At 46.5% G+C, this 18,029-nt stretch overlaps 1 protein-coding gene across 2 annotated transcripts in view; it reads right to left on the bottom strand.

Moving 5' to 3' along the window:
* ANKRD45 (ankyrin repeat domain 45) overlaps positions 1–18,029 on the bottom strand; it is a 360,539-nt gene that overhangs the window by 295,616 nt on the left and 46,894 nt on the right. For both annotated transcript variants that reach the window (XR_015299695.1, XM_086936369.1), the window contains exon 4: positions 3,372–3,627. Coding sequence is in view for 1 of the 2 variants with exons in the window: in XM_086936369.1 (XP_086792495.1) it covers positions 3,372–3,627 (256 nt within the window). In the remaining variant the exon portion in view is untranslated. The remainder of the gene's footprint in view (positions 1–3,371; positions 3,628–18,029) is intronic.

The following is an 18,029-nucleotide window of genomic DNA, read 5'->3' as shown; positions in this document are numbered from 1 at the left end:
AATGGAGTTCAGACCGGAGGGTGAGACACAGCTGTTGATTTTGTATTTGAGAATGATTGAAAAGGGTCCTATTGCAATAATTAAGGGGTGGGTGAAAGCAGTAGTGCCAGAGGCTGGTTTGGATGTGTCTATGCTTAAAGCCTATTATGTGTGAGAAGCTACGGCGAGTAACGTTTTCCTGAATAGAGGGAGGCTGAAAGACCCCTGAAGGAGACTGACCAGGCGAATATGGGTGTGTTTTCGAGATATTACTTAAGACTTGCAGAGTATGTCACAAATTAGTTTTTAAGAGACTTTGAAAATGCATAGAGCTAGCCTCAGTCTAAACGTAAAATGCAGATTCTTCAAGGTTTTAGGAGAGGAGAATATTAATTATATTAAAGACACATAGGTTAGTATTACCGCCCACCCTATTTGGCAAGGAAAGACATGTAGGGCTTGCCTAGTGCCTACATAACTTGCTAGGTCTGTTTTAAGTTGGCAGGATAGTAGAGGACACGAAGAAGGACTTAAGCAAGTAAAAAAAGAAGAAAAAGAAATGAAGGATTTAGGTGTCTTAAAAGGAAGCCCGTAGGAGTTCAAAGAGGATAGGAAAGAAGTGACTCCTGAACTTTAAAGGTTGCTTGACTTTATGATCAATGTGGTTGAAAGAACTATGAGGAGTGACAAATAAAGAGTCAAATATAGTGCTAGATCATATTTCTTTTTTTTTTTAAATCTCGTTACTAAACCTGTGAGAATTGTCATTCCCACGTGAAAGGAATGAAATGTCAAACCATCAACATTGGCTTAGGAATTTGGCTTAGATTTAAGTTTCCATATTTGACCATGACAAATTTCTTTTTTCACTGTTGTCAGGCAGGCTTCTGTATAACCATTCACACTAATATGTCTGTTGGCACCCATTTTCTATTTTCATGTATGTTCTTTGTTCTCTAGTAATACCGCAAACTGAAAATGTTCTGTTACATTTACAAGATTGTGTTAGGTTATTTTATTTTACACATCTATACTATACTATTATAAAGAGAGAACACAAACCTTTGAGCCAGGTAAACTCGAAAAGTACACCACCAATCAAAACACCCAAGACATCGTTGAAAACCTCAGGGCAAGCAGAAGGACATAGGCTATTAAAAATAAAAAATATACGTTGTTTAAAAAATTTCGAAATAAAAATAAAGTAGTCCCTTGCAAGTAGCGCCGGCCGCGGCATCTGCGTGATGACATCATTTGCGTTTGCGCTCCCTGGCAACACTTCGGGAAATAGCGCCGAAGATCGTGACCTGCTGGAAGGACTTCCACGGCCCTGCTTGCTGCTGTGCGAAGTGGCGGCCTGTGCGGGCGAGGCGCCTGGAGAGTGGCGGCCTGTGCGGGCGGGGCGCCTGGAGAGTGGCGGCCTGTGAGGGCGGGGCGCCTGGAGCGGAACCGGCGGCTGAAGTAAGGATCTCCGGGACACGGGCGGGAGGGGGCCGGGGCAGGAGGGGGTGGGAAAGGGGCCGGGGGCAGAAGTGCACGCAAGCCTCAAATGCTGCCCCTAGCCCCTTTCTACCCCAGGCAACGCTGGGGTGGGCTGCTAGTTTAATCCTAAAGCAGTATTGTGAGGTGTTTTTTGTTTATAGTATACTAGCAGCCCGCCCCAGCGTTGCCTGGGGGTAATGAGGCTTTAGGGCCAACCGCCCGCCTTGGCCCCCGCCCACCCCGACCCCCTAACGCTCCTACATTGCCCCGAGTGGAGTGTGTTATCTTTCAGCCTCGTCGTCCTTCACCCACCAGCAGAGCGGCTCAGACCATGTCCCTATTTGAAATACCTAACAACCAGGATGTGACAGTTCATGAACGCAGAGACTGATGCTGCCTGGTTTTGTTCCATCGTTCCTGTTTGCACACAAGTGAAGTGTGCCAATTACTTTCTCATATCTGTGTGTACAACTCCCTTCCCGCTTGCACACTTGTGATGTGTTCCAGTTACTGTCACCTACATTTGAAATGTGCGAGGTTCCGCCTGTGTGCCCTGCTGTTCATCTGTGCTGCGAATATTTTGTCTGGCCGTTTTACTGCCTTGCGTCACACATTTCAGAAAAGCAGTACCGTCAACTGAGTCAGTGAATTATGATTTGGAACATTGCTACCGGCATGATTGGATACTTACTGCCACCTACTGGAGGAATGTTAAACTTTGATTTCGCCTGCACCTTCGTTACTAATGATTTCTCACATGGCATCCAAAGCAGGATACCACGGTGGGGTGTGGGGGGTGGGGGGACGAAGAACTTACCTTTCCTTCTTCCTGCGAGACTGCATCACGCGCTGCCTGAGCTCCAGCTTGCTCCAGAGTCCTACTGCGTTGTAGGCAGCCTCGCTCCTCCTGCATTCTCCAGCGCCGCTCTTCCTGTTGCTTCCACGCCGCTCCTCCCCGCTCTCCCGATGTCATGACGCAGACGTCGCGGCCGGCGCTAGTTGCAAGGGACTACTTTTTTTTATTTATAATTTTTTTTTAAAACAACGTATTTTTTTTTTAGATAGCCTATGTCCTTCTGCTTGCCCTGCGGTTTTCAATGATGTCTTTGTTGTTCGGATTGGTGGTGTACTTTTCGAGTTTACCTTGCTAAAAGGTGCAAGTTCTCTCTTTATAATAGTAGTATAGATTTCAGCATTCATATGTGTATATTACCATCAGGCAGGAGACATACGCCACTTCAGAGGTCCAGTGAGACCAAACACATTAGAGGCTAGACTGTTCCTTCTGTGGCAGAATTGTACTGATTTGCATATCGTAATAGCACTGGAACGTTAAAAATGCCGCCTAAAGTATTTCTATGCATCAGTGAAACATTTGTCTCAGACATTCCCTTCGCAAAACAGATGTGTGACGGGAATATCTGAGACAAATGTCCTGCTTAGCTAGAAAATTATTAATGAAGGGATCTCTTTGATCAAATGTAGAGGTATGGATCTGTCAACACAGAAGGAGCACAAGGGGAAAGCAGTCAGGTCACCACCCCCTCCACAGTCTACCAACAAAAATAGACCTGACTGATCATGAACAACAACACTCGAGGTGTTTGTAATACTTCTTCAAAAACTTCCTCCTTGGGGGAAGTTTTTAAAGAAGTGTTACAAACTCCTCGAGTGTCTTGAAGATAAGATTGTTCAAGATCAGTCAGGTCTATTTTTGTTGGTAGAGGTATGGATCTGGCCTGTAATTATGCAAGCATACATTAAACCATAAACCACAGTAAAGAACAGGAAAGCCATCATCTTCAATGATGAAGGCCATGCAGCCTTTGGCCAAGATGCAGGGCAAGCCAACCTGGAAGAGCCTTTGTCACAAACATCACTCCCAGATTGCATAGCTTATCGCAGCCTACCTCTAGGCGTCCGTTGATTGAGGTCCACTCCATGCTTTGCCATTTCTCGAATCACCTCGCTACGTCCTAGCATACAGGCAAGGAACAATGGACTCCTCCCAACCACATCCTGCTTAGACAGCATCTGATCGACCTTCTCATGAGTCGGATCTTCAGGGTCCTCTAAGAGCTTCTTCAGACCCTCTATGTCCCCAGCCAACGCGTAGCTGAGTACAGGGTTTTCACTTGGTTTTGGCACCAGTGTGTCCATAGGCTCCTGCACACATTGCAAAGGATATAGGTTAATTATTGCTTTGTATGGCATCCTGCCAGTCACAGGCAAAAAAAAATTGTAGGACATTTAGGGAGAGTTCAGATGGATGTCCGGGTATATTTGCATGTGAAAACATACATTACAACATCTTTTACGGAAACATTACCAGAATCTCACCCTCACAAACAGCATTCTACAAAGAAATCAGGCTGCAAGCAACCCCAAATGATCAAGGGCTAGAGTTAGAATACTAAATGAATCCTACCCTAATCGAAGCTCAGGAACTGGGTTGAGTATCAGCAGGGAGGCTTAACATCCTGTGATTCTGGGCAAATCACGTAATCTCCCCTAACAAAATTAACTTGTCCGTCTGTAACGCAACTAGTGTTCATGTAAAGCGCTCTCATACCTTCGGGTCGAGTTCGTGCAATGTAGAAATCCTAAACAAATGTGGAAAGCAAAAAGCAAGTTTTGTTGCATTCAGGAAGCTACTGAATGGCTAATATTTTGAGGCAGAAATGTATAGAATATTTTATTTTGGTTGTCTATATTAGGAGTTTATATTTTTTCATAAGATGTTTCTGCACTCTATCTTTTCACATAGAACTTTCTGCCATGGCATTGAAAACATTGCTGTATAATCTGTCACTGGATAAAGTCTCTGGAGAAGCCAAGCACTTCATTTGATTTAGGGGGTACCAGGAGCTGCAACTCTTCCTGTAACTCTTGGCTTTCACACGAGCCATTTGCTGGCATCTGGGCAGCCACAGAACCAGAAATGTGAGTAATTCGATGCACCACCATTTACCCGCAAGAACCACAAACGAACTCACTGTCAGCCATTTTGTAACACAGTGTTAGAATTGGGGGTATCTAGTTGGCACAGGTAGGTACTTGTGACAAATAGGGACCCTCTCCTCTAGTCAGGATAAGGGGATTACACTCCTACCCCCTGCTCACCCCCTTGGTAGCTTGGCACGAGAAGCAAGGCTTTTTCTCAGATGTGTTGTAAGTTAAGCATTTGTGACCACATAGAGTAACCCAGTGACAACACTACAGATGGACACCACACAAGGTTTTATATAAAAAATAAGTATATTTTATAAAGAGTTACCACAAGACCAATAACAACAAAAATAATCCACAGTACTATTGGAATTCAAGAGTTCTGGTTGAAAAGGCTTAAATCAAGGTTCTATGCGAGTCAGTAGCCTTCTCCAGCTACAGCGTTGTTGAAATAACACAGAGTCTAGCAAATTCAGCGGACCGCTTCGGTACTGGCCCACTCAAATGTCAACAGACTCAGTCACAGTACCTTTGACTTGAGGCGGCGGGCACGGGTGTGCGAACCGGTTACGGTGTTCGTCGCGGTACAGAAAAGAAAGCGTTGCAGGACGCGTTGTCCCTCGTTGCGGTGCAGGCGGTGGCCCGTTTACAGAGCCAGTGAATCCAAGGCGTGCGTTGCAGGGCGAGACGGTGCTTTGATGCGCTGCTTGCAGCTTGCGGTGTGGCGACAGAGCCGGAGTTCGGGAGCTGGCGTTGATCAGTCCGGACAGTGGTGCGAGTCGGTTGGTGCGTCGCAAACTGTGCGAGGTGGTACTTAACGCCGGTGCGGTCACAGGACTTGAAGTCAGCAGCAGTGACCGCGCCGGTCAGACCAGTACGATGCGGTGTAGCGAGGCGTTGCACATCGCGGTGTCCACCAGTTGTGGTGCAGGCAACAGCTCGGTGACAGCATCAGGACGGAGTGAACTCAGAGCTTGGGTTGTTTGAGGCGGACATTGCTTGATGCAGTGCCTACAGGACATCGGGTCGGTCGTGAGAGCCGGTCACAGCTCCCTGCCTCTGTAGCCACTGAAACAGCGTTTCCAGCAGCAATCCACAAAGGCTGGTGAAGTCTACTGGTTCTGGAGCTGGCGTCGATCAGTCCGGACGGCAGTGCGAGTCGGGCGGTGCGTCATAAAGCGTGAGCCGCGTTGCCTAACTCTGGTGCCGTCACAGGACTCGAAGTCAGCAGTAGTGACTGCATCGGTCACACCAGTACGAGTCTGTGTAGCGAGGCGTTGCACGTCACAGTGTCCACCAGTCGCGGTGCAGGCAACGGCTCGGTGACGGCGTCAGGACGGAGTCGGTGAGCTCAGAGCTTGCGTTGTTCGAGACGGACATTGCTTGATGCAGTGCCTACAGGACACCGGGCCTGTCATGAGAGTCGGTCCCAGCTCCCTGCCTCTGTAGCCACTGAAACAAAGTTTCCAGCAGCAATCCACAAAGGCTGGTGAAGTCTACTGGTCCTGAGACTTCGGTCAGGGGGCAAGCTCTCTTCCAAACCCTTGGAGATCTTTTCACAAGTTGAAAGTAAAGTACACAAAGTTCTTTCTCCTCTCTTTGGCAGTCAGGCAACCACTGCAGGCCAATCCGCCAAACAGCACTTCAGCTTGGGAATAGTCTCTCCTCAGTTTCTTCAGGTTCCTCTCCTCAGCAAAGGTTTTGTCTTGTAAGTCCAGAAGTGATCTAATTTCTTGGGATCAGAATCCCAATATTTATACCCCAAAATCCTTTGTTCTCTGAGGGGAGAGGGGCCTGCGCCCAGTCCAAACCAGTTCTGAAGCACTCTGTTTACCAGACTTCTTTCCTTTCACAGTGCAGGGCAGGAACATCAGACACCCCGCAGGGGGTGAAGCCAGCACTGTGGGGGTCGGGCACAGTCCTATTCAGGTCCCAGGTGCAACTCCTTCCTCCTATCTAGATGCAGATCTCCCTATTCACCACTGGGCTGACTCATTCTGTCTCCTGGAATCCCCCAGCCCTGTCACCCAAACTCCAGACAAAGGAATACACAACCTTGCAGAGGCAGGCTTACATGGTTAGGCAAGCAAATACCTACTTTCTAAAAGTGGTATTTGCAAACACAGAATATTAAAACAAACTTCACTAAAAGATGTATTTTATCATTCTGAGTCCAGGCATAATAAACTCGAATTTCTACCATGTTCTCTGAGTCAGTTAGGATTATAAAATGTAATAATTCTAACAGCCCATTCTGGCCTAAGGAGAACAGGTAGCCTTGCAATAGTGAAAAATGAAAATGGCTATAATTCACTATTAGGACATGCCACACACATCAGGACTTGTCCTACCTTATACTTGCAATGCACCCTGCCCTTGGGCCTACCATAGGGGTGTCTGATATGAAGAAAAGGGAATTTTCAGGGACTGGCAAGTGGGTGCACTTGCCCAGTCAGCATGCCAGTACCAGACTGCACGCAGGCTCTGCAATGGCAGACCTGAGACACATTTTTACAAGGCGGCTTCTGTGGGTGGCACAACCAGTGCTGCAAGCCCACTAGAAGCATTTGGATTTACACGCCCATCACTAATTAACACATAAATTTACAATAGGGAGAACATATGCACTTTAGCACGGATCAGCAGTAGTAAAGTGCCCAGAGTCATAAAATAGCCAACAACAGGTCAGAAAAAATTTAGGAGGGAGGCAAAAAGTTCAGGGATGACCCTGCATAAAGGGCCAAGCCCAATACAACCCCCTTCCAGCCAAAACGCAGGATAAATCAATCACTACCTCGATGGGCTTCCCTGCTTAGGGCGACAGAACATGGACCTGGCCCGCAACAGCAGGGGCATACTCCAGTTCTACGCCAATCTGAACCCCTTTCAATTACTCTGTCCATAATCTCAGGGTCCACCAGGCGAATCCATGATGGGGAAACCTTTTCTTCACCTGTGGACACTACCTGTGCAGCATCTAACTTTAACTTGCTCACAGGCGTGTCCCAACAGACAGACAGCAAGTCACAGTGGCCACTGTCGGTAGTCAGGGATGAGACCCAGGCCTTATGCCTCTCAGGACTCTCAAACCTCTGTGGCATCTGAGAGCAGGGGGGCAGTAACCTTTGTCCACTCTCCCTCTCCCTCCTGTCAGATGAGGTATGACATCCTGGTACTGACCCACCAGCCCCAGGCCTGTACCCGGGACTGGACCAGAGACTGGGGTGGGCTCCCACACCCGGTCCTCCTACTTGGGGCGTTGTACCCTCCCACCTGGAGCGGTACCCCCTCCCAGAATCGTCAGGGCACCTGTGGCAGGTATCCTGCACAATTCGCCCACCAGTTCAGGCGTGCTCTCCTGCAACTGGGAAACCAGGTTTGGGGGGGACACTCTGAACCTGGCCCTCCTACCTAGGGTCTAGACCCTCGGGATGAACCGGGGTCAGAGGCGAGGACTCCCTCCCTCTGCACCCCCTTTCAGAGCACGGCACCCTCCCAACTGGAGTGGTACACCTATAAGACCAACCAGTCAGGGCACTGTTTACAGTTGTCCCTCCCTCTAGGTCAGGTAACCCCCGTACCTGGCTTCCCAATTCAGGGACCAAACCCTGCAGTTCAACACTTGCCTGGAACTTCAGGACTTCCTTGGGAGCACGCATGCCCCCCCCTGAGGGTAACACATAACTCCTGTGTTGTGTGATAGTCTGCCTGGCGCAGATCTCCCGTCCCCTGGCCATCTGACAGTGCGCGAAGAACCCCCAGGACAGAAGTGGTGTCACCATGGTCATTCACTGATGACACAGCCCTTCTGGCTGGCCCCTGACCCACTGGTTCTTCCACTGGGGACTCTTTCCCCCTCTCATCCATCCATCTGGTCTTCTGCACGCTCCCAACTGGAGCGGTACTGCCAGACACCAGAACTACTGGAGCTCTGTTTACAGATGCTCCACGTTCTCTAGACACTGCAAGGGCCCTTCTCAAATGGCCTACAAGTACAGCCTAGGCCCCCGATTTGATGTTCCTTTAAGAAACCATCCAGGCCCTGAGACTTGGTTTCGGGTACCTTGGGACAGAACCACACTCACTCCTCCTCCTCTGAGAATGGTCGTGAGCCCCTACACCCTTCCCACTGAACTGGAACCTAGCTGGGCTACACTGAACCTCTTCCATCACACAGGACTGGAAGTTACCTGAGCCACTCTTGTTGGAATCACTCCCCAATGCTTCTCAGGACCCTCCGGAATCCACCAAAGGGTCAGCCTCCAATGTGCGCTCCCGGAGTCAGAGAACTCACTCTCCAAGAGGTGTTGGCATAGCTCTGGAAAACAGGGACTTACAATATGCTCTCCCACAATTGGATCACACAGCCCCCTACAGGGGTTAACCAAACTATCTTTCACCTCACCATCCAGTGCCTCACACATGTACTCCACACTATTCTCCTGAGACCGGCAAGACAGTATCTGACTGTCTCTGTCACACAACCCACACTCTTCTGGGCGGTCTCCACACTCACATGCCAGGTCTTCAACTATAGGGGAACCCCTCTCCCTGCACCTCTCATCTAGATTCAGTAGAGTGTCCCTCCCACCACTAGGACCATGAACCCCTGCACCAGTTACCCTATTCCCCTCAGGGACACTGCGCACTACTGGAGCTACCTCATGTCCTTGAACCTCCTGGTGTGTGTTAATCCCCTCCAAGTCAGGTGCCATTGCTCTGGGTGTGTGTACTACTCTCTCAGCACTATAACATTCTATTTTGCTGCCACCATCTGAGCTGGACTCCACCTTCAACTCAGCAAAGCTCAATCTCTTAGCTACACACATTTCTTGTTGCTGGGCTAAGACACTCATGGCCTCAAGCCCCTCAAGCTCTAAAGCAAGCTCCCTTGTTTTCAACTCATGTTCCATTTGCATTCTCTTTGCCTCCAGGGCCAATTTATTATTCTCTAACTCCAGTTGTACACTCAACTGGAGCTTGGCCATTTCCATTTCATGCATCCTGTTTTCTCTCGTGTCTGCCTACCCTTCTGGGGACAGGCCTCGGGCAGAAACACTGCTACCCAACCAGGAGGTTGCACCCCTCCCTTCTGGACCCAGTGGTCCCTCCCGCTGCTGCTCTGCATCCTCAAAGCCAATATCATTTCCAGGGGCATTCCTTGCCTCGACCCAGGCCCTCAGCGCCATTTGGAGCTGCTCCCTATTGGAGAGTCCGGTCACTGAAAGTTACAAAATTTTGCAGAAGCTCCTGAGCTCTTTGTTGGTGTAGCTTTCTAGTTTCTCTTCCTCTCAATCACAGTCAATAGATGCCATGGATGCAGCCTTTTTCATTCTGACTGAACCAGGCATTACTTTGCAAAAATGGAGATCCCTGGCAAAAACAAGTATCGGAAGTATGTGGTTGCATTATGGTCTGCACTCACTACGTAGTGTTCACCAATCAATGTATATGAGTCACAAATGCAAATCCAGAATCCCTTCCTCTGATCCCCAATGTTAGCATTGGGGGTCTCTAGTTGGCACAGCTACGTACCTGTGACAAATAGGGACCATCTCCTCTAGTCAGGATAAGGGGATTACACTCCTAAAATAACCCCTGCTCACCCCCTTGGTAGCTTGGAACCAGCAGCAAGGCTTTATCTCAGAAACGTAAGTTAAGCATTTGTAACCACATACAGTAACCCAGTGACAACACTACAAATTGACACCAGACAAGGTTTTATATAAAAAATAAGTATATTTTATATATGGAGTTACCACAAGACCAATAACGACAAAAATAATCCACAGTACTATTAGAATTCAAGAGTTCTGGTTAAAAAGGCTTCAATTAAGGTTCTATGCGAGTCAGTAGCCTTGTCCGGCTACAGCGTTGTTGAAATAACACAGAGTCTAGCAAATCCAGTGGACCGCTTCGGTACAGGCCCACTCAAATGTCGACAGACTCAGTCAGTACCTTTTACTTGAGGCAGCCGGCACGGATGTGCGAGCCGGTTCCGGTGTTCATCGCGGTGCAGAAAAGAAAGCGTTGCAGGACGCGTTGTCCCTCGATGCGATGCAGGCGGTGGCCCGTTTACAGAGTCGGTGGATCCAAGGCACGCGTTGCAGGGTGAGACGGTGCTTCGATGCGCTTCTTGCAGCTTGCGGTGTGGCGACAGAGCCGGAGTTCGGAAGCTGGCGTCGATCAGTCCGGACGGCAGTGCAAGACGGGCGGTGCGTCATAAAGCGTGAGCCGCGGTGCCTAACTCTGGTGCCGTCACAGGACTCAAAGTCAGCAGCAATGACTGCATCGGTCACACCAGTACGAGTCTGTGTAGCGAGGCGTTACACGTCACAGTGTCCACCAGTCGCGGTGCAGGCAACGGCTCGGTGACGGCGTCAGGACGGAGTCGGTGAGCTCAGAGCTTGCGTTGTTCGAGACGGACATTGCTTGATGCAGTGCCTACAGGACACCGGGCCTGTCATGAGAGTCGGTCCCAGCTCCCTGCCTCTGTAGCCACTGAAACAGCGTTTCCAGCAGCAATCCACAAAGGCTGGTGAAGTCTACTGGTCCTGAGACTTCGGTCAGGGGGCAAGCTCTCTTCCAAGCCCTTGGAGATCTTTTCACAAGTTGAAAGTAAAGTACACAAAGTTCTTTCTCCTCTCTTTGGCAGTCAGGCAACTACTGCAGGCCAATCCCCTAAGCAAAACTTCAGCTTGAGAATAGTCTTGCCTCAGTTTCTTCAGGTTCCTCTCCTCAGCAGAGGTTTTGTCTTGTAAGTCCAGAAGTGATCTAATTTCTTGAGATCATGGTCCCAATATTTATACCTCAAAATCCTTTGTTCTCTGAGGGGAGAGGTGCCTGTGCCCTGTCCAAACCAGTTCTGAAGCACTCTGTTTACCAGACTTCTCCTTTCCTTTCACAGTGCAGGGCAGGAACATCAGACACCCCACAGGAGGTAGAGCCAGCATTGTGGAAGGAAAGTACAGACTTGGAGCACTTTGTTGACAGTCTTCCTTCTCTTCTTTCAGTGTGCAGGGCAGAGACATCAGACGCACCACAGGGGGTGGAGCCAGCACTGTGGGGGCGGGCACAGTCCTTTTCAGGTCCCAGGTGCAACTCTTCCCTCCTATCTAGATGCAGATCTCCCTATTCACCACTGGGCTGACTCATTCTGTCTCCTGGAATCCCCCAGCCCTGTCAATCGAACTCCAGACAAAGGAATACACAACCTCGCAGAGGCAGGATTACATGGTTAGGCAAGCAAATACCTACTTTCTAAAAGTGGTATTTGCAAACACAGAATATTAAAATAAACTCCACTAAAATGTGTATTTTATCATTCTGAGTCAAGGCATACTAAACTCGAATTTCTACCATCTTCTCTGAGTCAGTTATGATTATAAAATGTAATAATTCTAACAGCCCATTCTTCCCTATGGAGAACAGGTAGCCTTGCAATAGTGAAAACAGAAAATGGCTGTAATTCACTATTAGGACATGCCACACACATCAGGACTTGTTCTACCTTATACTTACAATGCACCCAGCTCTTTGGCCTACTATAGGGGTGTCTGATATGAAGAAAGGGAAGGTTCAGGGACTGGCAAGTGGGTTCACTTGCTCAGTCAGCCTGACAGTACCAGACTGCACGCTGGGTCTGCAAGACCAGACTGTAGACACATTTTTACAAGGCCGCTTCTGTGGGTGGCACAACCAGTGCTGCAAGCCCACTAGCAGCATTTGGATTGACACGCCCTGGGAACACTCAGTGCACTGTACTAGGGTCTGACAAGTAAACCTAAATAGTCAATCATGGAATCACTAATTAATAGATCAATTTACAATAGGGAGAGCTTATGCACTTTAGCACTGATCGCCAGTGGTAAAGTGCCGAAAGTCATAAAATAGCCAACAACAGGTCAGAAAAAATATAGGAGGGAGGCAAAAAGTTCAGGGATGACCCTGCAAAAAGGGCCGAGTCCAACACATAGTAAGTAAGTAAAAATGTATCTTGGCGCTAAAATAGCAGAGATATGATAAGGCCAGGAAAAGAGAATGTTACTGGGTGGGAAAAAGACGGGTTTTCAACAAGGCCCAGAAAGGTGCATGGACCGATAATTATCTAATATTGGCAGCTTATTTCATAGTTTAGGATCTAGATGAGAGAGACCTCTGCCACCCCATTTTGCTTTCTTGATTATTGGGATCCTAACCAGTGCTTGCTTTGCTGATCTCAGGGAGCGTCCCGGAGTGTACCACTGGAATGATTTATAATATTATGTGGGTCCTCCTCTGTGTAAGGTTTTATGAATCAAGCATAACGCCTTAAATTCAATTCGCTCCTCGACTGGGACCCAATGAAGTTTTCTGATGGTCCCCGATATATGACTTATATTTAGGGAGGTTCAGTAGGGTCTGAGCAGCCACGTTCTGTAGGGATTGCACATTTTTCAATTGTCTCTTATCCACCCCAAGATAAAGAGCATTGCAATAATCAATCCAAGATAGAACGAGGGCTATCACACCTGTTTTTCGCAGCTCCAACGGGAGAAACAATAAAAGTCTTCCGCAAAATCCTTAGAGTGAAATAGCAAGTAGAAGTAACCTGGTTTACCTGTCCCATAAAGCTAAGCTAGGTGTCAAACACCACGCCCAGGTTTCTCATTTTGGTCACAGTAACTAATGGAACAGGCATAATCTCCACATCCCTTGTGAGGGTGGTCAGGTTTCTTTTAACATTCCAGTGTTTTTTCTGTCTCTACAAGGAAGTGGGAATTATCTCACATAGCTATGACTGGGACAAGGATGAGTTGAACTAAGAGGCATGAAGATTACCGATAAGTAATCGGGTAGTCAATGGGGTGCCAAGGGGCGACTACTGTGATACATGGATGTATCGCATGCCACGTAGTTACGGTTAGAGGACATAAACTTCCTGTGATATCATAAAAGGGCCTACATATGTGTGACATCTGCTAGCTCATGGCTTTTGGCGAACCTATGCTGGTTAGAGAAGGGGAGATCCAGGAAAGTGGACAAAACTCATTGCTTGCATACCTGCCATTAATTGGCTGGAAAAGAAAATTGATAGATGTACAAAAGGAAAAATAGTGTAAGGTCTTGTAATCAATGTTTTGCTTAGTGCTTTGCGATGACCTATGAGTAAGGCTTCCAGTTTTCAGTTTTTCCTGATATTTTAGAAATAAATACAAACAGAAAACAATCTATTTCCTGCTGATATTTATTTTTAAAAGCAGAAAAATACAGACAAATGTGCTTCTTGTGAGTTACTCTCCTTGTTGTCCTTCATGAATTCCAGACCATCTGCTGAGCAGATAGACAACCATAGGCATTTAAAAATAAGATAAGATTCCCTTAAATACAGGCATATGTTAGCATGTATTTGTATATAATACTAATATTTACTTCTCAGTGTAGTGTTTTGTGATATTTGGCTGCTTAATTTGCTAAAACGTGACAGGCATCAAAGTATGAGTGCATGTTTATTAGTTAAATAAATGTGGAACTATACCATTTTATAACCTCAATAATTCTCGAAACATAAAAGAAATATGGATAAATAGCAATAGAATAGCAAAAATTAATATGAATAAATACAGGCGGAAATGTTAAAATAATAAATAGCATAAAACCGGGAGACCCAACTATGAGCAATCACATTTCTTGACTGTATCCACATTACCCCTTACGATATGTGGAATACCACATAATAATAATAATAATAATAATAATAATAATAATAATAATAATAATAATAATAATAATAATAATGGCGTATAATATATATTATCTTAGCATATCTTGTTTAAAAATCAAGTTTTTTCGTCTCTACTCATCATACATACATTAGTACCATAAACTTTACAAATGTATCCTCCAACCCTGGTGTTTTTCTTAAAGTGGCGATTCAGTGCAGAGGAAACAAAAAAAGTTCTCTTTTCCCAGCCCTTCCTTGCTAACAATCACCAAAAATAGGCATTCTAAAAATCGTGCTTTGTTTGATGATATCATATGGGATTATGGGTGTTTGAGATGCATTGTGACATCATTCACTAAATGGCCTTTTTAATGTACATCCTTTCTGGTAAAATACTCGATGGAAATAAAAACAATTACAGCTGCACGACAGCATGTGCTCCCCAGAGGGAGATCACCCCAAACAGATCTGCTGCAAAGGCCCAACATTTTACTGCATGTACTGCTCCACAAACCTGCGGATGAATTGTAAAGCACTGCAGTTGCATTTATATTGTGTTACAAACAATTGATGTGGTGTCAAATATCTTGAGAAGACACGTAGGGCATGCCACTGTGGGGCAGTGCTTGGTATTATTATAAAATTTAATGTTATAGTTACTTAAAACAATAAAAAAATCTATAGAAACAGTAAAAAAGTATTTGGTTTTTTAAGGATAAAATGGTCCCTTTGTGGCAATGAGTGTTAGCCATGACATGTAAAAGTGTGCAACAGGTGAAATAGTCATAATGCAGCTTGAGATTAAAAAAGTCCACGACATCCCGATCTTCCTTGGTCCATAATTCAGATGGATAAAGTGCAAAGTGCGGGTGTTAGTGTCCCCGAAGAAGGGACTTGGCGGAAGTGCAGAGTTGCACCTTAAGATAGTCCTTTATCAGTTTTAGAACAGCAGTGACAGGTTGGAGGGGCAAGGCAGGGGTGGAGTAGGTCTTCAAGCGAAAAGATGTTTTGCCACACCTTGCTAGGGTTTGTGTGCCAATGTGGGAAAACATAGTGCTGATGCCTCCATGCATGAATGGATGTCCTTTTTTAGGTAAAGTGGCTTTAGGCGAGATCTCCTAGGGGCATCGAGCGAGGGGCAACAGCCCAGGAGGTGGAGCCATGATTCTGTCACATATTTGCATATTCTGCAAGCCCCCTCCTACTGACATGGGGACCATTGGTTGAAAATGGCCACTTTCATGCCTAGCAGGAGCATAAAAAAGATATTACTGCAGGCCAGTCGGGTTAGACTGTCTAGGAGGTATGGTTGAGGCTTCCCCGGTAAAGGACTCATTCTAAGGGGATAAGGTGGTTGAGGCCTTTGAAGACTGGGTCTCCAGTAGGTGTGAGGTTTATTTCAGCTGCCTGTTTATGACCCTTTTCCAGGCTGTGTAGGAAATAAAATCTGATTTTAGTGCAGAGGCTTCGCTTTCGAGTGATTTTACAGCTGGCTCTAGACGTTTCTTTTAGGAGTGCTTTGAACGTGTTGGAGTAACTGGAGCTTTTAAAACCCTTATATAGTATTTCAAGGTGTCGGCCTCGCAGGAGAGCGATTGTCTTGGTAGGCCCAGCTCTAGCAATAGTCTTGCCCTGCATGTGTGTTTGGGGAGTTGAAAAACTCGATTGTAGGCCCAGCATGGGTTTGGTCTAGGCTAGCTGCGCATGCCTTTGGAAAGACCTGTTGCCATTAATGTAAGGTAGGGTGACCAGGCGTCCCCGTTTTGCCAGGACGGTCCCCGTTTTTAACCAGCTGTCCCAGCAAATTTCAAGAAATGTAGCTCATGTCCCCGTTTTTGGAGAGGGTCGACTGAAAACAGTGAGAGGTGTTTTTTATGTTTTACAAAGCAGGGATAGTTAGCAGGGGTTTCAATAAAGCAATTTAATTAACAGTCAAACTACTGGAATTAAAAATTGCATTGTATGTATGTTCTTACTCCCTGTTCTGTAATTCTCTGCTGAGGAACGCTCTCATTGCTTGAAGTAAAATTGTAGTCCTTCTTCTATGTTTGTGAAATGTCCCGGTTTTTGGCTTTAAAATTCTGGTCACCCTAATGTAAGGCCATGAGAAGAGTGGTTTTCATGACCTCTAATAGAGACGGATCAAGCTGTATATTATGGCTCTGGCTTTCTTTTTCATTGCGGCTAGGTGTCTGGAGTACTAACTGAACCATACTGTCAGATAATTGTACTTTGTTATTGTTTTGATAGATGCAGCTCCTGTGCACCAGGTTAGGAATTTCTTTTTTCTGCGGTGAACAAAACTCAGGACTTCGGTTTTGTCCTGGTTGAATTTGAGAGAGTTGGAGCCGTTATATTCCTCTAGCCTGTTCAAGGCGCATTGGATTTCGGTTTGGGTATGGTCCATTATGACGATGTCATCAGCATATTGTTAGAATGTGTCGTTTTGAGTGGCTCAATTGTAGTGGGAGCATGCAGCTGCGCTCCAGGAAGATCCCAAGGTCAGCAGTATAATGGTTAAAAAGGAGGGGGGCGAGGACGCACCCTTGCTTCAGGCCGTCGCTGGTAGCAATTTTTGCGGATACGGTGGAGGGGCCCGTTTTCACCAGCATCCATATGTTTGAGTACAGTGAGATAATAACTCCAAGCAGGGGCCGGGGTATCCCCCAAGCATTTAATTTTTTCCTGAGGGTGTAGTGGAATACTTTGTAGTCAACCGTGGAAGCAGCAGCGCAAAACACAGTTTGGAAGTAAGGTAAGATGTCGTTTTCCACAACCAATTCTTCTAGCAATTTGAGGAGACACCAGGCGTAGACTGGGATCTGTGCTGCAGTGAAGGTTTGGTTGAAAAGGGGGGTTAGCACCTTAGCCCAGTCCTCCTGGGCACATTTAAATATGCTGACTTGAAGGCCGTAAGAGCCTGGGGCTCAATTGTTTTTTTATCTTTTTTAAGTATCTGCAAACCTGGGCAGGTATAGTGTAGACATTTGTCCCCCTGCTGAGAGCATCGCAGGTGCCTGAGGGATTACTGATATATGGTGTTTTAACATGTCGCACCTAGGATTCTTCCCAAACCGCATTCCTCCTTGTGCTTTTGGAGGATCGATGTTTGTTGATCTAGTTCCAGGAGTATGATGTGCTTTTAACATTTGATGTATTTTTATCCATTCCTGTTGTTTGTTGAGCTTTGTTGCTTCTCAGGTTAGTTTTTTTGAGCAGTTTGAATACGTTTTTTTCAAGAGGGTACAGTGGGATTTAGCTTGTGAGAGCGAGTTTCCCTCCTTAGTGCTCTTCGAGCGTTGACAATGGCCCCATTGTGGGGCTTTCAGGGTGGATTCTTGGAGTGCTGATGTGAGGCACCAGCACATGTCAGGTGGTCTCCTAGCTTGAACATTAGATTGTCCCAACTGTGATAAGAGTTCTCCTGGGGATTGTTGTTGAATTTCAAGGTTACATCTTTGAGCCATTTGCCCACCTTGGGGGCGCCTGATGCTTGCCATTTGATTTTCCTGATTAGAGTGTGAGCTTCGGACCGTAAGGATTGCCCCACTTCTTTAACGTTGGCTGCTGCTGGTGGCTTGTAGGTCTAGTGTTACAGTCAAGGGATTGTGGTCACTTTCTTTGCGATTTCAAAACTCCAATTAGACCAAATGGCATCCCAGGGGGGCTGACAGGAATATATAGTCTATGGTTGAGATACCCTTGAATGTGGTGAGGAGATAAGTATGAGGGTCGTGTGACTGAGAGATTTGTTCCACTGAGCTTAATTATAATTAGACAGTAGGGTAGTTATTGTTTGCTGTTCTCTGGTTTTGTGTACTGCATTGTTGATGCACCCCAGTCCCCGGATGTTAAAGTCACCCACTAACAAGATTTCAAATGAGGGGAACTCTAAAAGGAGATATTCCAAGTGCTT

The sequence above is a fragment of the Lissotriton vulgaris genome, chromosome 1_1 (genome assembly GCF_964263255.1).
Source record: "Lissotriton vulgaris chromosome 1_1, aLisVul1.2, whole genome shotgun sequence".
In the NCBI taxonomy this organism is placed as follows: Eukaryota; Metazoa; Chordata; class Amphibia; order Caudata; family Salamandridae; genus Lissotriton; species Lissotriton vulgaris.
This window is presented reverse-complemented; position numbering and strand designations above follow the sequence as displayed.